General features: G+C 42.0%; 1 protein-coding gene across 2 annotated transcripts; it reads right to left on the minus strand.

The window, feature by feature from the left end:
- Positions 1-181: 181 nt before the first annotated feature.
- Positions 182-24,591, minus strand: LOC114573527 (mitogen-activated protein kinase-binding protein 1). Of its 2 annotated transcripts, none has more exons than XM_028605775.1 (33): positions 24,207-24,591; positions 23,101-23,192; positions 21,993-22,055; positions 21,829-21,886; positions 20,693-20,863; positions 19,772-19,909; positions 18,963-19,145; positions 17,038-17,198; positions 16,462-16,651; positions 15,955-16,095; positions 15,649-15,836; positions 15,472-15,563; positions 15,236-15,361; positions 14,755-14,825; positions 12,975-13,096; positions 12,557-12,632; positions 12,118-12,229; positions 11,916-11,979; positions 11,435-11,545; positions 11,156-11,307; positions 10,411-10,448; positions 9,363-9,563; positions 9,114-9,256; positions 8,823-8,962; positions 7,901-8,098; positions 6,888-6,951; positions 5,634-5,759; positions 4,953-5,128; positions 3,980-4,615; positions 3,785-3,872; positions 3,160-3,248; positions 2,066-2,151; positions 182-1,068 (listed from the first exon to the last, which is right to left on the minus strand). In XM_028605775.1, the coding sequence occupies exons 1-33, from the start codon at positions 24,306-24,308 to the stop codon at positions 829-831; spliced, it is 4,638 nt and encodes a 1,545-aa protein (XP_028461576.1). In that variant the 5' UTR covers positions 24,309-24,591; the 3' UTR covers positions 182-828. The 2 variants fall into 2 exon arrangements, with proteins under 2 accessions (XP_028461576.1, XP_028461575.1); XM_028605774.1 differs by having other exon boundaries at positions 6,888-6,954.
- Between the last annotated feature and the right edge of the window lie 209 nt (positions 24,592-24,800).

A 24,800-nucleotide genomic window follows, 5' to 3' on the forward strand; every position in this document is an offset into this window, starting at 1 on the left:
GGCTAACATTTAATACATATACAAACATTCCTATTCTCTATGCAGATGCACTGTATTTGTTGTGTCACAATAGTTTCTATATTATTAAATTGCTACTAACTGAGAATTATACATGTGTTAATATTGCCATAAAAAAAACTGTTAACTGTACTAATTCTTAAATAAAACTATCAGTCAAAAATCTGGTCCAATGCTTTCATTGTTTATTTTTTAAGAAAACTCGGAAAGACCAGTGCAACAGTTTGAAGAAAAATAAAACAAAAACTTGCATAAACATACAGAAGGAACATAGAGACTAACATACTTTTTATGATACACATTAAGGAATCTATCCTGAACTTCCTCTAACTTCCCACTTCAACATATTTAAAATGTATCCATCTCTAGATAGTACCTGACAGAAAGAGTTTAGCCCCATTAGCAGTAGGGTTTAAGGATTGCATTACTTGCTTTAATGCCTCCCTAAGGACACATTTTACGTTTTTAATCTCAGAGCCTAACGACCTGTGCTCTTCATATAACTTCATCATCTTTGTCCTTCTGGTGTCTCCCTTCATAACAATTATGATTTATTACACTTATGAAATGTGACTTTAAAAAGTAGAAAACAAAGAAACTTGAAAAATAAGGCTATAACTTTTTTTACTTTTTTTTCTGCATTCATTTCTTTCAGCTTCTCCAAATACAATAACACCCCATCTGCATTCAGGCCATAAAAAAAAGTTCCAAAAGAGCTCTGTGCAAATAACAAGTGTTGCGATTCACAGTGCTACTGTGTGTGCGTGTATCTGTTCGTACAAACAGATGGCAAACATCAGTCTACCCTCCTCACGTCTTGGTGTCTAGTCTCCTCTCCACAGACTTAAGCAGCAGCTCAGCGTACTGCTCCAGCAGAGCCAGGGCCTTCTCTCCTTCACCTTTGACCCCATGGTCCACTCGGGGCCCTTCCCACTGTGAGGGGGGGTGAGGCAGAGAGTCCAGCTCAGCCTTGACGGTGAACAGGGCCTCGGACAGAATGCTCCTCATTTCTTGCTGATCTTCACTGGGCTGTTGGCCGCGTTGAAGCAGCTGGTTTTAATGAATACAGACATATGAAAAACAGACAGTACGTCAGTGTCTTTCCCTGTTTGATCCGTTCATCAAAGTATAGATGAAACTCCATATGTGCCCCTGACGTTACTGAAATTGCATGTATAGAATGTAAAAACTCAAAACTCAAGTAGGGTCGCGCCCGGTTCAGGTCTTGTCCATAAAATAGTGAAACGTGTTTAGTCCTGAAACAATTAGTCGCTTAATCAATCTGTCAAGTGGAAGAAATTCATTTGAAACTAATTTGATAATCGGTTGACTGCTTAATTATTCAAGCAAATAACATTTTCTGGTTCCAGCTTCTGACACATTTTCTGTTTTTCTCTGTTTTATATAGTTGTAATTTGGATATCTTTGGATTTTGGACTGTAAGTCCAACAAAAGAAGGCATTTGAAGAATTTTGGAACATGTCATGGTCTTTTTTTCAAACGATTAATGAGGGGCAATAATCAGGATATATTTTTTGTTTCTGTGTACTTCAATTTACATATAATGAATGAATAATTTTATTATTTTCGTGCCTGGCTGCTTATATTTACGTATCACCAGATTTGACTTTATTTTCAAAGTAGTAACTATGATCTCAAAACTCCAAACATTGTTAAAAGAAAAATGTATGGATTTCACCACAGATAAGATGTGCAAAGAGCAGCAACAAATGAACTGAGACAAAATGGTGCATTAAAACAAGATATAGGATTTAAAAATGACAAAAATATCAACAGTAATATCTAACTTCATACGCAATTCATGACTATAAGAGGAATATGAGTGACAGCATTAACAGGCATGAAATACGTGAGAAATTATCTCTATCTATTCCCCATTATCCTCTGGATTTTATGTTATCTTTCATACTCTCTTACCCCCCCTCTCCCCTCTTTCTCATTTCCCCACATGCACATTCACATTCTCACACACACACACACACACACACACACACACACACACACACACACACACACACACACAGACCGTAGTGTAGAGCGTGGCCGTTTTCCTCAGACTGTTGTGAAGCTCCGTAACAGCCTGCCTACAAGTTTCCAAGGTGATGGAGTGATCTGAGAGAGAGAGAGAGAGAGAGAGAGAGAGAGAGAGAGAGAGAGAGAGAGAGGGACTATTTAAAGTACAGTGCAGCATGTGGCAAATCAGAGTGTTCACAAAGACGCACACGCCGACAGCGCATACACAAAAACACACGGATATCGAGCGAAGTAGGCACACAGTAAATGTTGAGCAAAAGGTTGCCGAACATGAAAAGAAAAGAAAAAGCAAGAAAAAAACGTTGTAGCAGAAATGAAACTATAGAAAGTACACACGAGGAGGCTGCTGTACAAAGCCAGAGAGCAGGAGCTGTGAGCTGTGGAACTGAGAAAAAGGATTTCACAGTTGATATCCTCCGGCAACACACGGTTCTAGGTACAAATGTGGACTGGATATCATCTAATGGCATTTATGGATTCTGTGTTCTCAAATTGAAATGAAATCTGTTGCCTTTGTGAGGCAGTTATCATCCACAGAACAGCGGGCACAGAAGCGTGAAGAACAGGATGAAGAAGTTATTTTGAGAATCATCTCAGCATTGGAACTCTAATAGATACCTTTATATTTTGAGGAAGTGAGCAATGTGAGGAAAAACTATCTGCAGTGGCGCATCAGTTAACTGAGGCTCCATAGATCACCAAAAGGGACTCCACTGCAATCTCTCTATTACTGTAGATTATCAGGGTCTATCCTTTGAGCAAGTGTGAATGTGTTTAGCAAATTTTATAGCAATCAGCTTTTGATATGGCATGTGTTCAAGTGGAATATCAAGCCTGTCAACTACCAGATCTCAAAATCAACCAAAAGAGTAGAATTCAAAACGTCCAACGTCCCTTCATCTGTGGACTCACCCATGTAATCAGAGTGTTGACAGCAGGCGGGCACAGAGACAGACGGTGAAACGTGAGACAGACAAGCAGACGGACAGACAGGGAGAGCAGTGTGAAGAGATGCAGTGATGGAGTGATGGAGAGGAGGAACGGTAGCGACGGACAGGTTGATAAAAGAGTTGTGGGAAGCCAGACCTGGCTGGGGATCAGAGCTCGATGCGTGGGCCTGTTCGAGCACCAGAGGGCACTCTTTGGCCACAGCCACCTGTAATGGGTCCTTGGCACTGGGAAGAGATGTCAGAAATTTGTGTCAGTTTTAAACACTTCTCAAACTAAATGCGGTTAAATGTTTAGAAGTGGCCGTTTATGTCTTTTGGTAATTAATATGTCTGACAAGTGGAATAAATATGTAAGTAGGTACATAGATCTAGCCTTGATGGCAGCTAGGAAATGCATAGCAATGGAAGGCATCCAAACCCCCCAGCAATAGTCCACTGGTGGAATGAACTCTCAAGCTACTTTGTTATGGACAGCATTTATTATAAGAGTAAAGACAGAACCTCAGACTTTGTGAAGACATGGCAACCTCATAGAGAATTTGACTTTATGAATTTTTATATTAATGTTAGGGACTATGAGTGTTATCTGAGTGCATTCATCTGTTTATTGGTTTTTTTTTTGTGGTTTTTGTATGTCTATGTCCTGTTTTGTCCTTTTGTGAAGAACCTGAAATATGAGGAATGAGATATATGTATGTACTTCTTCCCATTTTTCTTTTGCAAAAAATAAAAGAATATAAAAAATGAGAAAAAAAACATACCTCTCTGAAACAGAGTCTTTCTTCTGCCTCACTGGTAGTGAACTTGGCAAAGAAGGATCCAAACTTAAAGACAGTTTTCTGCCCAGTGCTGAAGACAACAAGATGTACACAAAATCACACACAGGCAATCTGCTTTTTAGTTCCTTACTTGTGCGTGTATTTGTCCCATCTACAGCATATGGCTGGCTGTCTAACCTCTGTTTCCAGGTGTAGGTGTGACGTCGCATCCAGGGTCTACGGTAGAATTAGAAACCTTCGCCGGGTCTCCGGAACAACTTAAGCTTGACATCCCCTCCAGACAGAAACTGCGGCGAGGGCTGAGAAGCTGTTTGGGAAGCGGGATGCGAGAGGGCGGGATGTTCTGGGTAAAAGAAGTGGGTGAAACCGTAGCGATAGGATGGGGAGGAGCTGGGGAGGGACTGTTTGGCAGAGGACACGATAAGAGGGACGATGTCGATGAGACAGTAGAGGGGAAAGCAGCAACAGGAGACGGGGTGAGAAGGGCAGGTTCGATCTCCAGCTCTCCACATGACCTGCTCTCCCTGGGGAAGGTGGGGGAGCAAGGTGGCGGATAATCCATCTGGATAACCTCTCCCAGCGAGGTGGAGCGGCTGCTTTTGGCCGTTGAGCTGGCAGTGGGGTTCATGTAGGAGTGGTGGGGCTTCAGTTTGGGGCTCTCCCAGGACAGTGGGGACTGGGGAGACTGGGGGGACCCAGAAGAGGGTGAGGAAAAGTGGAAGGAAGGCTGGGGAGTGTCATGATTCAGGGAAAGCTGCTGAGGTCTTGTGCGGAACTCCCTTTGGTCACTAGAGGGCACAGGGGAGTGAAGATCTGGAGACAAAATAGAGAAGTGGAGATTTGTTTTGATAAAATAGAAGTATATTTAATTATGTTATTAGGAACTACGTGGATGACTTTTAATTTTACAACATATAAAGGTTTTATTGCCAATTCCAGATAATTATGCAAAGTCAGAGAAGCCTATTTTGAATATTTCACAGAAGATCTGAATGCAAATTATGTTTAAATTCACTCTTAAGGCCGTTTAAGTGTCTCACAATGCACACCGAATGGAGCTTATGTAGCTCATTGAATAATCTCACCCAAATATTACAGAAATGGAAGCAAATACATAGTAATATATTAGCAAAATGATGATGAAACGTACAGTCTGAGGCCAGGTTCTGGGCAGAGTGCGATTTCTGTAAACATGTTGGTGGGTCCAGCAGCAGCGGAGCTTTGGATGGAGGGTTGGACAACCTCCACAGGTGGCACCCTGAACTCCTCCTCTTCTTCAGGGGTCTAAGGGTAGGAGCTTGGTCTCTCTCTGAAGCATCTAACCCGCTAAGAGGCAACACAGCAGATTTAAGATCACGTCGCACACAGTAACTCAGTCACAGAAATGGCAAAAACAAGCCAAAGTAAACATCATTTACGTTTTCAATTTTTTTTGTCTCAGCTACATTTTGTCAACAATGTAGTAAGTTAGTCCAATTTATTTGCATCCGCATAATTAGTTTAGATAAGAGTTCTGTTTCGCCCTGCTTTGCTATCCTTATCCATTATTAATCTTTAAGTAACAGCAGGATTTTCAGAAAATGTTCCGGTTGTAAACAGTGTAAACATAATAGCCTAGTGTGACCTCAGGATCTCCTGTTTGTCAAGTATGTACTATATTGCATTCTTGCCATGTGGACTTATTAATGTTTTAGAATCGTTTCTTTATGCAAACAGAGTACCTTTTGTGCTTTTTTGATCTTTTGCATTTATGATTCATTAATCTAAGTCTGCCAAAGCAGCATTTGTCTAAAAATAAACTGCAGCTGCAAGTCTAGTGTTTTCTTCTTACTGTGGCCCCTCTTCCGTGTTTCTGCTCTGGCTATCTTCCATCAAGGGCCGTACTTTTGACACAGGGGGCTTAGCAGAGTGGCTGCTGTGTTCCTTTCCCTGCACTTTAGCAAACAGAGGCATGCCCCTACACAGGGAGAAGGCATAACAGGGTCAGGGGAGCAGGCGAGTCAAATACACAATATATGCCTATACCGTAAGTTAATTGTATGTTATGACATTTTGGGAAATACGCTTATTTGCTTTCTTGCATAGAGTGAGATGATAAGATTGATGCCATTCTTATGTCTGTACACTAAATATGAAGCTACCCACAGCAGCGTTTTGTTACATTTGGACAGAGCCCGGATAGCTGTTTCCAGTCTTTGTGCTAAGCTAAGCTAAAAGGCTGCTGTTTGTAGCTAAATCTTTAGCTGTAAAGTCACGAGAGTGGCATTTTATAAAGATATCAGGAGCATGTATTATCACAAACTATTTCTTGGCCAGGAGCAGTAGCCATAATCATGAGACTTGCAGGACTAGTTAGCATTTAAGCTCAATTTAACATGGATATCAATGGAGAAATGCTAATAGCAATTAGCATCAATTATTACAACATAAATGTTAGGCTAATATCAAAGTAGATATTTAACGTTACATGCTTCATACAGAAATTCTCACAGACTTAGACTTTCAAAAGCTACCAAAGGCAAAAAGAGAAGAGCAACTGCAGCATGTCCTCTCATAGACTAGAGTCAGAAGCAAAAAAAGAAACGGCAAGAGAGGAGGGTCTAAAGTATGTGAACACAAATGCAATACGACTTCACACCACTAGATGTCTCTAATAAGAATGTTATTAAGTGAGCTTTTTGGAGCTGTTTCCCTGTTTCCAGTCTTTGTGCCAAGCCAAGATCCCCGGATGCTAGTTGTAGCTTTATATTTAGCAGACAGACATGTACCGTGTCCATCTTGTCACGTAGCTAACTCTCTGCAAGAAAGCGAATAAGCATGTTGAAACTATTCTTTGAATCATATAGTGTTTTACAGTGTAATGTCTTGCTGCATGTTCATTATTACAACTAAAAAAGTAAAAACGTCCAAGGACAAAAAAAACAACAATCTTCCTACACACATAAAATTACCCAAACACAGATAACAATGTATTTTTAAACTGACAGCTTGGCTACTTCAAGAGGGTACACAGATGGTTTAAGCGAAGCAGTGTGCATGATTCCACATGGGTTTGTAATTATAGCTGTGAAGTGGTCAACACTACCTGTTATTATGTCCTCTGGCCAGGAAGCGTGAAGACATACTGAGCCGAGGGACTCGGCTCTGCTCTGCTGTGGGCAGACATCAAGCGTGAGAAGAAAAAAAAAACAAATAAGGAAAAGAGAGACAGTGGCAGTGAGTGAAGAAAAACACACAGTGACACAAAGAGGAAAAAAGAAAGAGAAACAGAAAGTGGACAAAAACCAAAAAGGCTAATCAATACTGTTGGCGTGTGAGGTCATTTAAAGGAATAGTTCAATATTTTTGGAAATAAGCATATTCATTTTTTTCCCCTGAGTTAGCTAAAATGATATATACCAGTCTTATATCTGTCTGTTTAATTTGAAGCTACAGCCAGGAGACTAGGAGTTAGCTTAGCTTAGCTTAGCATAAAGACTGGAACAGGGGAAACAGCTAGTTAAGGTCTGTCAGAAGGGAGAAAAAAAATCCACCTACCAGTACCTCTAAAGCTTCCTGATTAACACATATCTTGTTTTGTCTAATCTATACAAAAACTGAAGTGTAAAAATGACAAGTTGTGTTTTTACGGAGGGTTATGCGCCCTACTATTTCTTTGCTGGTTGCAGTGACCTTCTGGAGCCATCGTAAGTTTGCCGGTAGTGATGATGGATTGGCAAACGAATCATTCTTTTTGAACGACTCTTTAAGAGGTAGGTGAACCAAAGAATTTGTCATGAGTTGGTTTTAGTGACGGGTGAACGTCACAAATCTGGTTACCTAAAAGAAATGGCCTTCTAATCACTAATTGCCAAGCTGATTAGCCAGGACAAAGGTAGGTGGTAGGTGGAGTTTTTCTTCCTATACAGAGCCAGGTTTTATTTCCTCCTGCTTACAATCTTAATGCTACGCTAACCTAACATCTCCTGGCTGTAGATTAATGTTTAACCTACAGACATGATGGTGGTATTAATCTTTTCAACTAACTCAGCAAAAACACAGAATAAGTGTTTCCCCCAAAATGTTTAATTATTCCTTTTAAAGTTCCATGTTAGTTACCCATGCTGCTGCTGCTGCTCTCTTCCAGCATCTCAAAGTTCTGCTTGAGGAAATCTTCTTGACCGCAGTCAGCAGTGTCAGTCACTGTCCTCAGAGCCTCGTCTATAGTAGTCACTTCTGCCTTCTGCTCCTCTTCTTCCCTCTCTTCGTTCTCCTCATCAGAGCTGTCCTGGCTCAGGGACCCCACATCTGCAGAATCTAAAAGCGCAAAGAAGAAAAAGGTAAGAGAGAGGTGTAAGAAAACAACCCTTTTCAATCCCTCCTTGACCTTAGTACATCTACTGCATACAGCAGGGAGGTACCAGATAATGGTAAATGACCAGCCAGAACACTGACGCTTATGTGGTAGTATTATCTGACATATTTCTATCAGGTCTGAAACTGCGGGGGGGAAATCCTAGCCTCTGTGGGCTCAAATCCTGTCGGCGGGTATCAGCTTCACTGTAGGCTGAAGAGCTATCACGGCTTTCATGTACATTTTAGCTTTTCATTTTAATTCCAGCACATTTATAACTTGAAACAGAAATGTAGACAGATAAGAAAAATACTGAAATATGTTTTATTCAACCTCACGCTACTATTGAAAAAAAGACAGAAGCAAGAAAAACCTTCACTGAAAGCAGCTATAAGTCGAAATTAGGTATGATCTTAAAATAATAAACTAATTTAATCTTCAATTTATTTTGGGACACTAGTTTTTCTTTGTTTATGAATGTCTGCTACAGTGTCCAGAGTGGAGGGTCTGGGGGGTCGGAAATGATTAAATTGTACAAAGACAGAAGTGGCTTTAAATGCTAATCTTTATACCCTTGTGTTTTCATTCCAGCTAAAGTAAATGATTACATCAATGTACTGCTTTAACAGTTTTTCTTTTCTTTGTTCTTATGTGTTTTATTGTTGTCGCCAGACAGTAAGACCTCACCATCCAGGACCCGATCTGGGCTGGAGTCCCTGCTGTCGTAGCCCAGGGAGCAGGCACTGTCCGGGCTGCGGCTTTTCTTGCTCTCACTGTGGATCCCTCGGCCTTGCATCCTGCAGTGCTGCTCCTTCACCGTGTAATCACTGACGTATGAAAAACAGAGAGAGGAGGAAACAATAAGGAGCATGGGGCGGAGAGGGAAACAATAAACCAAGAATAGAGAAGCACTTTGGTTCTCTTTCAGTGCCATCGTGATCACTGGAGTGAAAGCATGTGTAGTGAGTGGGGATTTACCTGCCCTGCAGACTTGCGTCGATCTCGTTCTCCTTGGGGTACAGCACGGCTTCATCAGCCCCCGTGATGCCCTTGGATGGGTGTGAGGAGGACAGCCAGTCGGCATGTGGCCAGGGCCGGTGCCTCTTGGCTCTCTCTTCCAACTGCAGCAGCAGAAAATGAGGTGACTTAGCAGTGCAAATACACACACACGGATCCATATGGAAAGCTCCCTCTTTCTCTATCTCTAAGACACAGATCCATGCATACCACAGGCTCCTGGAGGCTGGACGTGCTCCATCTCTCTCTGTCATGAGGGGAGCAGCTGGGGTTTTTCTTGGGAGCAAAGGTCTCCAGCTGTCTCAGGTCCAGCATGGATTTCACTTTCAGCTCCAGAGAGCCCATGCGATGAGACCAGCGTCTCCGAGGACGTTTAGAGGAGTCAGGCGTGACATGGCTGACAACTCCATGCTAGAGAGGATGTACAGGAGAAGTACAAGTTGACACAGTGAACCACGAAACTCTCTTGTAAAAAGACATGAATGAAAAATGGCATCCAGCAGCAGTTCTGGAAATTGAAGTTGAAGTACTTAAAAATGTCAATTTTCCTCCAGGTGTACACATCTTAGATAATGTTGTGTGATCTAGTTTTAATACCTAAGCTTTGAATTTCACATTGCTTTTTTTTATCACTTTTAAGACTCAGCAGGGTATGCCGCCCCCCCCCCCCACGGCACATCACTTTAATCTCATGTGTGGTAGAGTGAAGCCCGAGATCCTTAAGCCGCTTCAGTCCTTCTGAAGTACTGACAGAAACATAGAGGAGACAGATGACTGGAAAGATGTGTAAAGCTGTACTGATTATCACATGTTCTTACTAAAAACTATGAAGTATGTGTCAGGGACTGAATTCAGAGGACACATTGTGTATTGTTAGGTTTTTGGTACAGTACTTGACTTCCAAAAATTTAGATGTACTTTGCATGAAATAATAATTATCCAAAAATAATAGAACACACACACAAACGAAAAATGACATACGCTATTATAATGTAAACATTCAAGTAAAAGTGGCCCTTTGAAACATGTGATAAAGAACATTCATCGCACTCTTCCCACTTTGTTGTCTATAATTCAATCATCATTACTCTTTCCTGCCCAGTGTATTTCTGTGGGAATAACAAGGTGCAAAAATGGTGGGATAGTGCAATAAAAATAGTCTTCACATTTAATATTTCAAACACAAAAGCATTAAAAAAAAAGCATTTCCAATGTTTAAACTGATAAAAGTCTTTTCACATTGAATATAAGCACTAACCTTTGTCAGCTCCCAGTCCTGTCCTTCATCTGAGCCACCTGTTGTATGAAAGGCCCAATAATCAGAAGCTTCAAAATAATGAAATAATACTTGTTTGATTTGTCTGGATTGTGTTTTTTTTTTTTTTTTTTTCAAAAGCTGCCCTTCACAGAGAGAACAGTCAGGATGATACTCTCTAACACAAGCGGTGACACCTAAATGGACAACATGCAGTCACCTGGATTAGAGTCAGCACTGTGTTTGTACTCTCCTTCACTTCATAATCAGTACCCACACTGATCCCAATAAGTGGCGTATGTATGACACGCCAATTCGTATGTCATTTTGGCGTGTTATCAAGATGCATAATCGCTTTTTAATTCAGTCAATTCACGCTGTTGCGAGTAGTATGAAAGCCCGAAAATCCACATAGGGAGGTTGGTTGGGGTGGTGGATGGGTCAAACAACACAGGACTTTCACCCAGGAGACCGGGGATCGTGTCCCACTGTCAACGTTTCCTAAACCCAACCGTCGCTTTCTTCTTTTCCTCAACTCAACACCGTTATTGTTTTCCTAAACCCAACCGTCCGAAAAGCGATTATGTCTGCGTCTTGATAACACGCCACATTGGCATACGAATTGGCGTGTCATACATACGGCACTTACTGAGATCAGTCTGCGACCCGTCCGCTGTATACGGCGTAGACATACACGCGGATAGCTGCGTGTATGTTTACGCAAAGTCATGATGTCACGTTGCAGTACCTGTGTCCTCCTCGCCATGGCTGCTGTCACAGGAACTATTGGCTGCAATGTCTTCTGGGTCGTCGTTCTCTGCTCCGTCCTCCTCCTCCTCGTGCTCGCGGTCGCTGTCAGAGGACAGACCACCCAGAGTGGGGGCACTGTACACCTCTCGCCTGGAGTAACACCGTCACAATATCGGGACAAAACCATGAGCATCCTGTGAGTATTCCGTTGTACTTCATCATCAGGTTTAGCAATGAACGTTCCTTAGGAGTTAAAGGTGGTCGTGTGTGTGGTCACCTGAGACTGGAGGTCTTGCAGGGGTGTGCGTTTGGGTTTTGTCGGAGCTGGCAGAGCCTCTCTCTCATGCTGATTGTCAGTTCTGGAGCCAGTCGCCACACAAAGATACAGCTGGCAGATAACAGAATGCTGCCATTAAAAATTCAACGTTTCATTTCAGCTCGACTTTTGAGGAAACTGTCTGCAAACACATTTCCACGCTCATTTCCTCTGGCAGCAGAGGCTGAAGAGGATTTTTAATTTGCTGCTCCAATCCTGGTTTCTCTACAGTAGTTTTATTCCAGTGTATTGTTCATATTTGGATGTGTCATTGTTATTAGAGCTCTAATTTTAGATATAGAACTAATGCTTGCTATCTTTTTAGAAATACAACTGAATTATAATATTCCAAATGCTGGATTGTCAGTATACTCTAGATTACTGGAGTCTATATGAATCCAAGGGAGCCACTAGTAGGACCACAAACAGGACTGTTTCTCACCTGTCCCCTGACACAGAAATCAAATGCTTGCAGTCATTGGTAAACTTCATCCCAGTGACAATCTCTGCAAGACAAGAAATATGGCGAAGTTAGTTGTATTACGGATCCTGATTACCTGCTGCCATAAAAGTGTAATTTACTCACAGCTCAGGTTGACAACATAAAAGATGTGTATGTAAGGTGTGCGTGTGTGTTCTGTTACCAGAGTGTCCATCCATAGTGGCGACACACTCCCCAGTGGAGAATTCAAAGATGCTGATATTTTTATCGGAGCAGCTGGTGGCCACGTATTGACCTGACAGATCGAGCTGAACCTGCCAGGACAGGGGACAAAAGAGTCAATACACTGTGTATTTAACCCTTGTGTGGTCCTTCGGGTCCTTGTGACCCAAAGGACAAAACAAGGGTTAATACAGCACCTTAGTGCTTGTTTGTACAACATTTTGGCCAGCTTAAACTGTGTTTAAATGTGCTCTAGAAACAAACTTTCTTACTTACTTTACAAGAGACAGGGTTTAGAGAGCAATTCTCAACAAAATAAACGGAAGTACATAACCCTTGTGTTGTCCTTTGGGTCCCGGTGACCCGAAGGACAACACAAGGGATAAGGGGGACGTGAGGACTGTGGAGAGACAAGTTACCTTGAGCAGACTGCCGTCCTCACTCAACGAGCCCTTGTAGAGTTTCTTCTGCTTGCCGCTGCTGATGTTGAAAATCCTGCAGTCGGAAGGAAAAAAAAGATTTAGTTTCCAATTGCTAACACACACGCGCGCGCACACACACACACAAACTAGGGCCGCTAGATTATATTATTATAATTATTTTGGTCAATATTAAACTCACGATTATTTAACACGATTACTCTTTGGCTTTTGGAAAGGTCAAGACAAAAAACTTGTTAAACGTAATGTGCAAAATAATTGCTTTTCTCGATTACATTGTTTTTGTGGCTGTATGAACCAAAATCAAAATCATCGATTTAATTTGATAAATTGCATAGCCCAAACACACACACACACACACACACACATATATACACACACACAGACACACACTCACCTGACGCAGCGGTCTTGACAGCCGACAGCAGCGTACTTGCAGGTGGGGTCCACACCCATGTCGTACAGCGTGCTCTTGCTCACCGTGTGGTGAGAACACCTGAACTCCATTCCTCTGTCAGTCTGGGAAACAGAAAGAAACACGTGTCAGTCTGTGTGCTGAGGAGGAAGGCTGCTGGAGCTTTAGCATTAGAGTTAAAATACAGAATTCCAAACACAACCAATGATATCAAAGTGCCCTAAGTTGAAAAGGGCAGCTTACTACTGGGAGTGTCATTCTGTTTCAGCATCTTTCACAGATTCACATATTGAAAATAGCTAAATGATTAACACTGTTTGAAAAGAAAGTAGATATCTAAAAGTGGCAGAGATCAGCCTAATTCAATGTAAACATGCATCTTAAAAGTGGGTATACACACATAGTTGAAATGCTCAAAATGCATGGGAGACAGAACATTAAGTATTTGCCTGAGTTAAAGTTTGGTGGAATGAGTATGTTTTTAAGTTAAGGCCATACAAAATCTGTTTTTGCGCATCCAATCATGGTCAAATGGACTATTTTGATTCATTTAGAATCTTTAAAAACATAAAGCATGATAACAGACAGCATAAAAGATGCTCGTTTGCATTGTGCGAGAAGCGCAGGCCTGTCACAACAAGTTTCTAAAATGAACACTCCGTAAATATCTGGATGCTGAGGAGAGGTTTGACTGAAGACTAACAAGCCATTGTTTGTTGTGCTCTACAAAACTCGCTAAGGCAATGCAGTGGCCTGAATCGTGTTTTAAGTTTACGAAGAACACTGTAACTAATGCAAAATGCTTTGACCGAACAGTAAATTGTCGCAGTGACTCAGAAGTGAATCTTGGATGTCTTTTTGTTGCATTTAGCTACACAGCTTGCAATCCACATTTTGTGGTACATGCACTAGAGTTATATTCGCAAACAGAATGGACTGTGTTACTGTTGTGCTGCACAGTGAGTCATCAGTGTAAGGAATTCCTTCATTAATAATACATTTTAGTCAAAAGCAATGAAGCAGCAAAGAATGCTGACTCAACATTAGGTCATCATTGTGTCTTTCATGGCCAGAAATAATTATAAGAATGTATTTAGAAATTATTTTTGGTGAAGCAAGTAACTCTGCTGTGTAATCAGAGTGTTCCTCTGCAGCAAAATGAAGCAGTATTTTACAGTGATGTTAAAATGGCTGCAGCATAAACTAGCCTCAAATTGTGTATTTATGAAATGTTGTGATGTTTTGATGTCATGTGATTATGACCCAAAAAAGAGCAATGACAATGAATTTTGTAATGAAAAAAGACATTTAGGAAAAATACGCTTATTCACTTTGTTGCCAAGAGTTAACTGAAAAGATCAGTACTGCTCTCATGTCTGGATGGTGAATATGTAGCTAACGCTCTAACTGAAAATAACTAGGTTTAGCATGCTTATTAGTGAGCTTTTGAGGTGCTGGTAGGCTAGGCTGATTTTGTTACCTATTGGAAAGAGCCAAGCTCGCTGTTTCCCCCTGTTGCCAGTCTTTGTGCTAAGCTAAGCTAACCTGTTTATGGCTCCAGCTATATATTTAATCTACAGAGTAACATCCATCTTCTCATCTAACTCGCAGCAAAAAAATCACTTATTAGCTACATAATACGTATGTGATGGTGATTTTTTGTTAGTGTATCAACATACGTGTGTTCATTGGGTAATCTACAACATATTCTACCTGTGGAAAGATGCATGTTTGATGGTGGGAGCTGATTAAGGAGTCTTACCTTGTGTGCAGTGCGGAAATAGATGCTCTTGTCCGCCCCACAGCTGATCATCCTCACCTTGTTGTCGTTGGCTGAAAAACAAAGACAAATATTTTATGACTTTTTTTTTTTTTACAGTCCACATTCAGTCTGCTACTACTAGTATTTTTCTACAATCTAAGGAAAAGTCTAAAGACATCGAATATTTTTTTAAAAGCATAGACTAAATTAATCCAAATTTAAAATCAAGGGCAGGAACTGATGCAAATATGCAAATAGAGAGAGAGAGAGAAAGAAAACAAAGTGCAACAAATAAAGTACACAACATAAAAAGGCTTAGCTTTTAGCAGACAAAGCTCCAACTAACACATGTATAGTTGTCATCTATTATCTAAACAAGCAGAGCTGTAAGCGATATAAAAGAGTGGGACTGAATGGAGATGAAAGCGAGGATTAAGCACAGATTAGCTGTCAGATGTTGCCAGTGTCTCAAGTGTCTCACCAGCAAAGCGGACGGCTGTTATGGATGAAGAGTGCTCGTCAAGTGTCTGCACCAGACTGTAGTCAGCCTCAGCATCTAAGACATGGATCAGACGGTCCCTGCTAGCTGTGGCCAGCAGCTTCAGACCTGACAGGAATAAGACAACTTAATCACATAATCGTATACACAGTCAACGCACAAATGTTCTTCAAGCGCACCATCCTTATAATCACACACACACACACACACACACTGACCTGTTTCTGGCTTACTGTATTCAAGACAGAGGATCTCAGCATCATGGGCCTCCACCTTCAGAATCTCCTCCATGCCACTGAGGTCGTAAACCCTGTACAGTATAAATTAGGACGTTTCTTTAGGATCGAGGTCACCCAAGTTAGTCGTCAGTCTCAGTTAAAGCCTTCTGGTCCTACCTGAGCATCCCATTGCGATCTCCAGATGCCAGGTGTTTTCCGTCTGGACTGACACAGATGGTCCTGATGCCGGTCCTGCTTTCTGCTGACTGTCCATCTCCTGTTTTGTCGACATTCATATTCGTCAAACATTCTGGATCCAGCAAGGCACTAGTGTTTCCGTCTACGTAGATGATATTCAGGAGATCCTGCAAAGCGACGACGGACAGAGAAACAACACATCACAGGGAGAATTTGCGCTTCGGAAATGTTAACATTTTTCTTTCGTATGACATGAAGACATACAGACATAGACGCCAAACTCACACTGCTGAGGATGTTCTGAGAATGAACACGAGTCGCCCAATCGTCCATGCGCCACAGTCTGATGGTGTTATCGGCTGAGCAACTAAGGAATGCTCCTGATGACAGGCCGGCACCAAATTTCCCAGGAACATCTGGGAACATCTGAGGAAGGAGGGACGAGGGAGGGGTTAAGTTGGGTAGGGGTTCAGGGAATACAAATTATGTGGAATTCCAATACTATTATATACTAGGAATATACTGTTTATGCAATGTAAGTACCAATGACAAAATATAATAATATCTTTCTATTAGTGTGTCCTAAATTGGTCCTAAGTTCAGTAGAGAGATGAACTGCCCAAAGCAGCCCAATTTTTGGCATTGGGGTGGTATTGATTAATCCCCCAATGTTCCCCGAATCAGCAGCCCAGTTGACATTAATTCCCCCCATTGGTTAACTACACACTGAATCAGGGGCTGGTTTGGAACCCACTGCATGTGTCACTGTGGTTAAAGGGATGTGCTGTTTACCTCCAGGTCCCCGACACAGGCAGCATGGAAAAGGGCAGAGTGCACCTTCCCCACCCTGTTGACATCTCTCACATCCCACACATACACACTGTGGTCGTTATACACACAGCTGAGCCACTGGCCGGCAGGGTCATAGGTAACAGCAATAGCGTCTGGGTAGCGGGCGTCCGTCTTGGTGGAAAACAGGTGGCTGATGGGAAAGAGGTTGGAGAACATTTCAAAGATCATGGAATAACAGCAACAGCTGTTTTTCCTAATCAGTAATTTTGTTCATAAACACAGTATCGAAATTGCCAAAGGTATGCCTGCTGAATCATAAAGAAATAAGAACAGCAGTCCACCGCTGTTGTTATGTGCTACAGTTTAGTAACTTACAATGAGCTTAAAATACTGCACTACTTAAAGTGCCACAAAATCTGCTATTGATTTTGACTCTTGATCTAGCTAGAACCATTTAGAAGTTATTTAGGCTGTGAAACGGAGCCACTTGAAACAGGCACCATGCATTGAGAGCATTTGATCCTGCGGTGGATCCCTGCCAAGGAGAGGCTGTGTTACTACTGAGCACTTCCTCACCTTGCCTCGGTGATGGCCGAGACGTCAGAGCCGAGGGGGTGCGGCCGCGGCAACGTGCAGATGAAGTGAAGGTCCGCGGGGCTGAAGGCTCGCACCGTTCCGTCAGCACAGCCACAGAAGATCATATCCTCAGACAGAGACAGAGCCAGGGCCACGCCCGTCTGCAAGGCAGGACACGACATAACAGGCACAGCATTTCACAGCTCTATACAGGTGATGTACTGCAAGGGACATCTGTCCACAATGGTTATGGTTAACAAAAAGGTAGGTAAACTAATAGTGACCTCCGGTAAAAATCAACAACACGAAGAGAAATCAACATCAGTTTCATGATTTAGTGCAGGTGAGTCCACAACAGCCCTGCGTGTCAGTAATGATACAGGTTACAGAAGGTTGCAGTGGGAACTAAATGCGTCCTTACTGGAATACTTCCAAACATCTCCTGTACTTGTCCTCGTCCCTGTTACTAATCCCTCTTTGATCCTCTGACAGAAGGCAGGAGCAGGACTCACACAGCTTCCCCTTCACGTCTTAAATTAAACACCACAGCTGGCCACCGACCATGAGCACTAGTGGTTGTACAGCACTCAGTAATGGATACACAAACATACTGTAGACACTGTAAAAGTAACACGGTAAAGGTAAATTAGGTGAGTGAAATATCCCATTCATGGCGTAGACAACTACTGAATCAATAAAGAAAATAATGCGTAGCATTCAAAGTTGGAAATCTGCAATTAATGCAATAAAGCTACTTAGTTTTCAAACCATGCATATCAATATGCAAATAGATGTAACCCGATATGGAGAAAATCAAATATCACAATATTTTTGACCATATACCTTGATATCGATGTTGCGGCGATATTGTAGGGTTGACAATTGGTGCTTTAGCAAAAATATTTACACAGTAAGGTTTTTTGATAAATAATCATGTGGATATAATAACTGAGTGGGTAAAGGCAAATAATAGGACAGCTAGAACAGTCTGGTAAGTCTGGAAAATGACATCACTTTACTGTAACGTAGCCTTTAAAATCAGGAAAAGAAAACAACAAAATCTAAGACGATATCTAGTCTCATACCACGATATCGGTATAATATTGATGTTTTGCCCAGCCCTACTCCCACCTGGACCAGAGGAACACATATGTGAGAAATGCTGTTCATAGACTATAGTTCAGCATTCAACACCGTTGTGCCCTCCAAGCTTGTCATCCATCTTAGACACCTAGGGAACCAAACCCGCCCTCTGGGACTGACCCCAGGATGTGCCGATAGGTGTCACCGATTTCCTCCCTCCTTACTCTCAGCCCCGGAGCGCGCCCCCAGGGCTGTTTGCTCAGCCCTCTCCTGTACTCCCCGTTCACGCCTGACTGCGTGGCCACAAACCGCTCCGACACCGTCACCAGGTCTGCTGATGACGCTACAGTCATTGGCCTGGTCACCGACGGCGACAAGACGGCCTACAGAGAAAAGGTCAGAGCCCTGACATCCTGGCGCCAGGATAACAACCTCCATCTCAACGTCGGTTAAATTAAGGAGCTGGGGCGCCCTGGTAGCTCACCTGGTTGAGCGTGCGCCCCATGTACACAGGCTCAGTCCTTACCAAAGTGGCCGCAGGTTTAATTCTGACTGGGCCCTTTGCTGCATATCATTCCCCTCTCTCTCTCTCCCCTTTCCTGTCTTCAGCTGTCCTGTCAATTAAAGGCCTAAAATGCCCCAAAAATAATATAAAAAAAAAAAAAAAAAAAAAAAAAAACTAAGGAGCTGAGCAGTTTAACTTGCATGATTTTCCTTTTTATAGCTATTTAATGAGCATTGATGGAGGGTGCCTGAGGCCTAAGATTTTCCAACGACTGCTTCTCTGTAATTAACATGATAAGAATAAAGAACTTGATGGACACTTCCTGTGACTCACTCACCCGTAGGTCCACCCACTTGTCCAGCATCCTCTTGCTGTTAAACTCGCACAGCAGGCCGGAGGAGGTGATGCAGAAGGTGGAGTCAGATGTAGAGCCCCGTCCACAGGCCACATCACAGAAGAAGTTGTTCCTCAGCTCCCCCAGCAGCCCGGAGCGGCCCAGCAGAGGGACAGGAGCACTGGCCTAAATACCACAGAGGGGTGAGGGTTAGCTAATGAGGAGCAGACTGAAGTGGTTAAAGCAGAATATTGGTTTCATTTCAACTTAAAATTCTGTGTATGTCTACATTACATCCCCATCCAGTCTTTTTATAACGTGTACATGGGTGTAGTTTAAGAGCTTCCTTTTTAAAAGTAGAATTTCTTGGTGTAAAAACTAACAAACAACAAAGAAAAGCCAAATATGAAGCCATGGATTTTACAATAAAATGTGTAACTTGTTTTAACAAATTCATTTCTTTATTTAAGTGTTTCTTTATTTGATTACGCAGTAAGCAGCAGTGAAATTGTGAAAACAACTGTGCGAAATTCGCAAATGTGTGTTCCACGCTCTGGAACAATGAAATCAAAATGAAATAGGAACTGTGACAAAAACAAACTCCCACTCAACTCTGATAGTTTTTATATCTTGGACCATTTTCAAGGCAATGAAATTTTCTCATACAGTATAAAAATGCTCGGTAGAAAAATAATTTTTCTAAAGGTAGAAAAAGAACTCCAACTCCAAGCAGTACTAAAGCAAAGGGAAGGTTGCAACCTACATGACTGACACAACTTTATAAAAGACACACCAACATTCTCCTTTGATACCTTGCTGGCCTTGCAGTGGTCCAGATACCAGAACTTGACATGTCTGTTCCCCACAGTTACAAAGTAGGAGCTGTCCTCAGAGAAAGACACACCTGTCACCTTACTGGACACCTTGTTGGCAGCCACAACGACATTTTTCTGTAAGAGAACAATACAACAATACATGAGAGCATTCTGTGAGTTTAACCACATGTTGATTTACTACAAAATGTACCTAATGTCTGGACAGAGCCAGGCTAGCTGTTTCCAGTATGTATGCTAAGCTAAGCTAACCACCTGCTGAGAGTAAATAAACGTATTTTCCAAAATGTTGAACTATTCCTTTAACATAACAAGGAGTGTGTAGGCAGGGGCGATTCCAGGATTTTTTAAGTGGGTTGGCACAAGGGGGACCAATAATCAGACAGGGGGGCCTATGGAGGGGGAATACAGCATAGAAAATCTGCTTACAAATATAGGAAATATTCAATAGGATAGAACATCATGTAATTCTGCTCAATAAAACATCACATTCATTATTCATTTCACTTGTTTTCATTTTAAACAAATTGTATATCCGAATACAATACACATTTTATAAAGGCTCAGTCTGCCATTTAAAAAAACAAAACAATTCCAGTACTGGTTCCATGGTATCTGAACTTTGGATAGTCATCATGGAAAAATTTAATTGGTCATGTGACAAGGGCTAGGAAGATTGGCAGAACAGGCAGCCAAGTAACAGTACTCTGATCCAATGGAAATCACAATTGTCAGATTGACAGCACTCTAGCCCAAATGGATTGGAGGGGGGGCACTAGGAGGAATCATAATTCATGGGGGGCATGCCCCCTTTCTAGCCCCGCCCCTGGTGAAAGATAGAAGCTTAATGCCTTCTAGCTTGCACCAATATGACAAACATAATTGGGTTATTAGGCGTACCTTCCACGCACAGACATTGACCATCATGTCATGCTGGTTTCCCACGCTGACAACGTATTTGCTGTTGGGGGAGAAAGCCACGCAAGAGATGCCGTATTTGTGCTTCTGGAGCTCCGCCACCTGTCTCCGTTCTGCCACGTCCCACAGTCTCACCGCTGGCAGGTGACCGCTCTGGTAAACGGGACATTGGGATGTGAGGATTGAGAGAAAATAGTTGATTACTACTAAAGACAAGGCTCATTCCTATGTCTCATCGCTATATTGTGTTTGTTTTTTCTGTCTTTCAATCCACTTCAACAACACAGAGTAGTCACCTGTCAGTCCAGTCTATCGAGCTCTCTAAGAGATTATCCTCTCCGTCCTCTGACCTCTGCTTACTGTAAACACTTACTAGTCCTTCGACCTGCTCTCATTATTCTCTCTCAGGGATCATAAGGTCAGCAGGCTATTTGTGTGGCCTCTTATTTTAATACGGCAGAACCCCCTTTCAAAGGCCAGAGTTAACAGGAGAGAGAAAAGGCAGCCTGAAGGAAATGGATGACATTTAACTTAATACTGAGCTGCATACAAAGCAGACCGAAAGAAAGACGTATTAACAATATATGCATGTCTGTCTGCCCAACTGTCCTTGATGTAAATTAGCTCCTGTTTGGTGAATGAGTGTGTGAGGGATGTTTCTTATCAGATGCTCTCAGCTTTGGTTTCTGACTGACCTGTATATTTAGTAGTTTAATACAAATAATATGTTCTGTAATTACTTTTCAAGAATCCTAATACTTTACACTATCAGTCTACAAAATGTGGCATTTGGTTTCTTTTAAATGGCAGCAAAACAGCCTATCGATGTTCTCATCGCATTTGGTCTTGTGAACTTTGGTCTCTACCGTCATGGCAACTACTGCATACTCATCCACTTACACACAGAAGTCTTTAATCGGCTCTGATTGGCTGGGGGCGGATTAAGATAGTTGTCTTGTGTTGCGGCAAACACTGTAACTACAACATAACTGCAGATGCTTGCCTGACACATTACAGTGGAGCATGACATGAGGGAACTCAGTCTTGAGACTTCCCCATTAAAAGGCCTGCATGATCACCCTTAGCAAAGAATAAGTCAGATGGACAGTAAGACTCACCTCTCCTGTAACCAAGTACTTGCCATCGGGGGAGAAGCACAGAGCTGTGATGGTCTTTCTGTGAAAAGTGAGAGAAATAGAGAAAGACAGCTCAGTGTGACTCATGTTTAGATTTATTTGACAATGTTAACATTAAATGCATATTGTATTTGGTTTCAACTCACCTGGACGTGTTGATAATGTGGTGCTGTCTGTTCTTTTTGGGATTCAGCAAAACTACGACACACCTACACAAGGAAAATATAATCATAATTCACCATGATATAATACAATAATGCATTTGACCTGAAGCAGAAACTCATGTTTTGATAAAGTAGCATGGGAAAACTACAAGACACCGAACTGTGTGAAGTGTATGTCATTTTGCCCACCCCCTGAGATTCATCCACTTTATTGTAATTCTTTTCCATATTCAAATAATCCAGCCATAACCACATTGTTTCTTCTCGCTAATACAACTTCCTCTTCATGTTTGAGAGCACCAGGTCTCAAACAGTACCAGGAAACTGCATTCCCGGTACAATCGCTTGTTCAGATTTAGCCACCAAGCACTGAGACTAGAGGTGGATTGCCAGACTGTGCACAATTTGGGAAGTAGGCTCTTGTCAGAAACACACACACACACACACACACACACACACACACACACACACACACACAAATGCCCACACACAAAGGCCCACACACAAACAGACATTGCTTTCTCCCAGACACACAATCACAAACATACATTCTGTAACACAACAATACTGTAAACAGCCATTGACCTTCTTAGTATTAATACAGCTTTGTCCGATTTTGCCCTACGCCCCTGGATTTGAGAACAACACAAAGAAACGTAGTGTACACTGTTTCAGTTACAGCATGTGCTTAACAGTCTGCTTTCATCCTGGTGGTGCAGCAGCTCTGAGGCCCGAGCATCGCCACTTTAGATCTAAATCCTCCAACCTGCAGCTCACATTTCTCTTATTCTGCACTGAGCACAGTAACACAGACAGTTTCACTGTTTGCACAGAATTAATAATACTACACAACACATCAGTGAGAGAGTCAAAGGAAGCCTCCCTGAGGAGAGGATAAAAAGAAGCGTTGGGGTTTTCGCAATGAGAAAGCCCACATAGCTCTACTCTTCAGTTCCTCTGAGATAGTGCAGAGATAAAACACATTTGCACACTAAACGCCTGTGTGAGGTAGATATGATGGGGAAGCATGGAGTGTTGATAAGTCAAAGGTCAGATGTCGAGATACGGATGCAGAAATGGTCTCACTTACCCTGCAGGGTAAGCCACTCGTCCAGATCGGGGGTCACAGGCCAGACCACTGTTTCCGGAAGCTGTGATTCCTAGCACCTTCTCCAAAGTCACCTGGAGAGACACAAAGGAGGGACTTTTTTTGTTTGTTCAAGGATTTTTACTCTCAGAAATAAGTTAAGGTGGAGTTGTTGATGGAGGGATAATTACTGAACTCAAAGTAGCAGTTATGTAACTAAGCACCTTCAGTCTGTTAATCAAAGAGAGAAATAGACATGCTTGGTTGTAACATGTGAGGAGGATGGATATAAGGCTGAAATGTGTCCAGTGTTCAAATAATCTCAAGGAGCTGTTATCTCCAAAACACAACTTTCATGTCACATTTACATACAAAAAAAAAACAATGATCTCCCTGGAATGTGACTTCTGAAATCAAAATGTATCACAAATAATATTATTTCATCTTTTGGGTGTAAGAGATGTAAAAACAATGTAAAAGATCAGGTTTAACCTAATCATTTAACAGAAGATGTGACAGTAGGGTTGGCAAGACATGCTGTCTTTGTCTTGGGAATTATATAAAAAATTCAATTAGATTAGCATTTTTGTACTTTTGTCTATGGTATCCTACTAACACATATGAAATATGAATAGTGAATCATAAAAAGCATGATCAGGCAATGTCAGGAACACAGTCCCAACTCAACTACTGTGAACTTTAGGTTTTCTTTAGTAAGTTACTCTCATAATAGAGTATCAGAAGCTCTTTTTATTAAAAGTTTCTAAGTTGGAACCAATGGCCCAATTAATGATTCATAAATCATTAGTTAAATCACCATTCATAAGATTTGGGGTTGTGAAAAATCCATTTTGCTGGCGTTTATACTTTCTTTTTCTATAATGCAGTCATAAATATTAGTTATCCATTAATATTAACCTAATAAAGTTATAAATAAATAGATTTTCGGTCCAAACAGTCCAACCCCTCAAAGGAATATTTTACAAACTATATCCCCACCCAAAAGTTATAACTAATCTCTAAAGACTGCATTAGGCTACATGACTGCTGTGCTTTTACTCAGAAACTAAACCAGCTTTACTTTTAAAGCGGGATGTGTGGACAAGTACCTTGCTGGTGAGACTCTCTTTCCTGTTCTTTTTGTGCTTGGTTGATGGAGAACGCAGCAAATTCCTGAGGCGACTTTTAATCGTGAAGCCATCACCGGACATTTTGTGGCACCGCTCGGAGAACTGCTGACCATCCACTGTGACAAGCCACCGGCCGAGAGTGTGCACGCAGGGCTGAAGAAGTGAATATGATGCCCGATCCCAGCAACAAACACACACTCGAGAGGTTTACAAACTCGGACAGTGTTCCTGCTGCCGGGACATGTGGACGTTAATCTCTTGAGTGGGTTACTGTTCTCCTCTCGGTCTGCGGCCGCCTGTCGCTTCACGTGAAGCGCTTCTCCTGCAGCTTCCCACCACTTCTGGACTGATGTGGCCTTGTACAACGCTGAATTTGCACTGACAGGGGAGGGGGGGGTCCTGCATGACATCACTATATTAATCTCAACGTGAACCGGTCTCATGATTACATCAATGATTGCTTTTGTTGCTGGTGTACCTAATTGATTTAATAGGATTACACACAGAGAGAGAGAGAGAGAGAGAGAGAGAGAGAGAGAGAGAGAAAGAGAGAGAGAGGGGGGGGCAGTATTA

This window comes from Perca flavescens, chromosome 18 (genome assembly GCF_004354835.1).
Source record: "Perca flavescens isolate YP-PL-M2 chromosome 18, PFLA_1.0, whole genome shotgun sequence".
Lineage (NCBI taxonomy): Eukaryota > Metazoa > Chordata > Actinopteri > Perciformes > Percidae > Perca > Perca flavescens.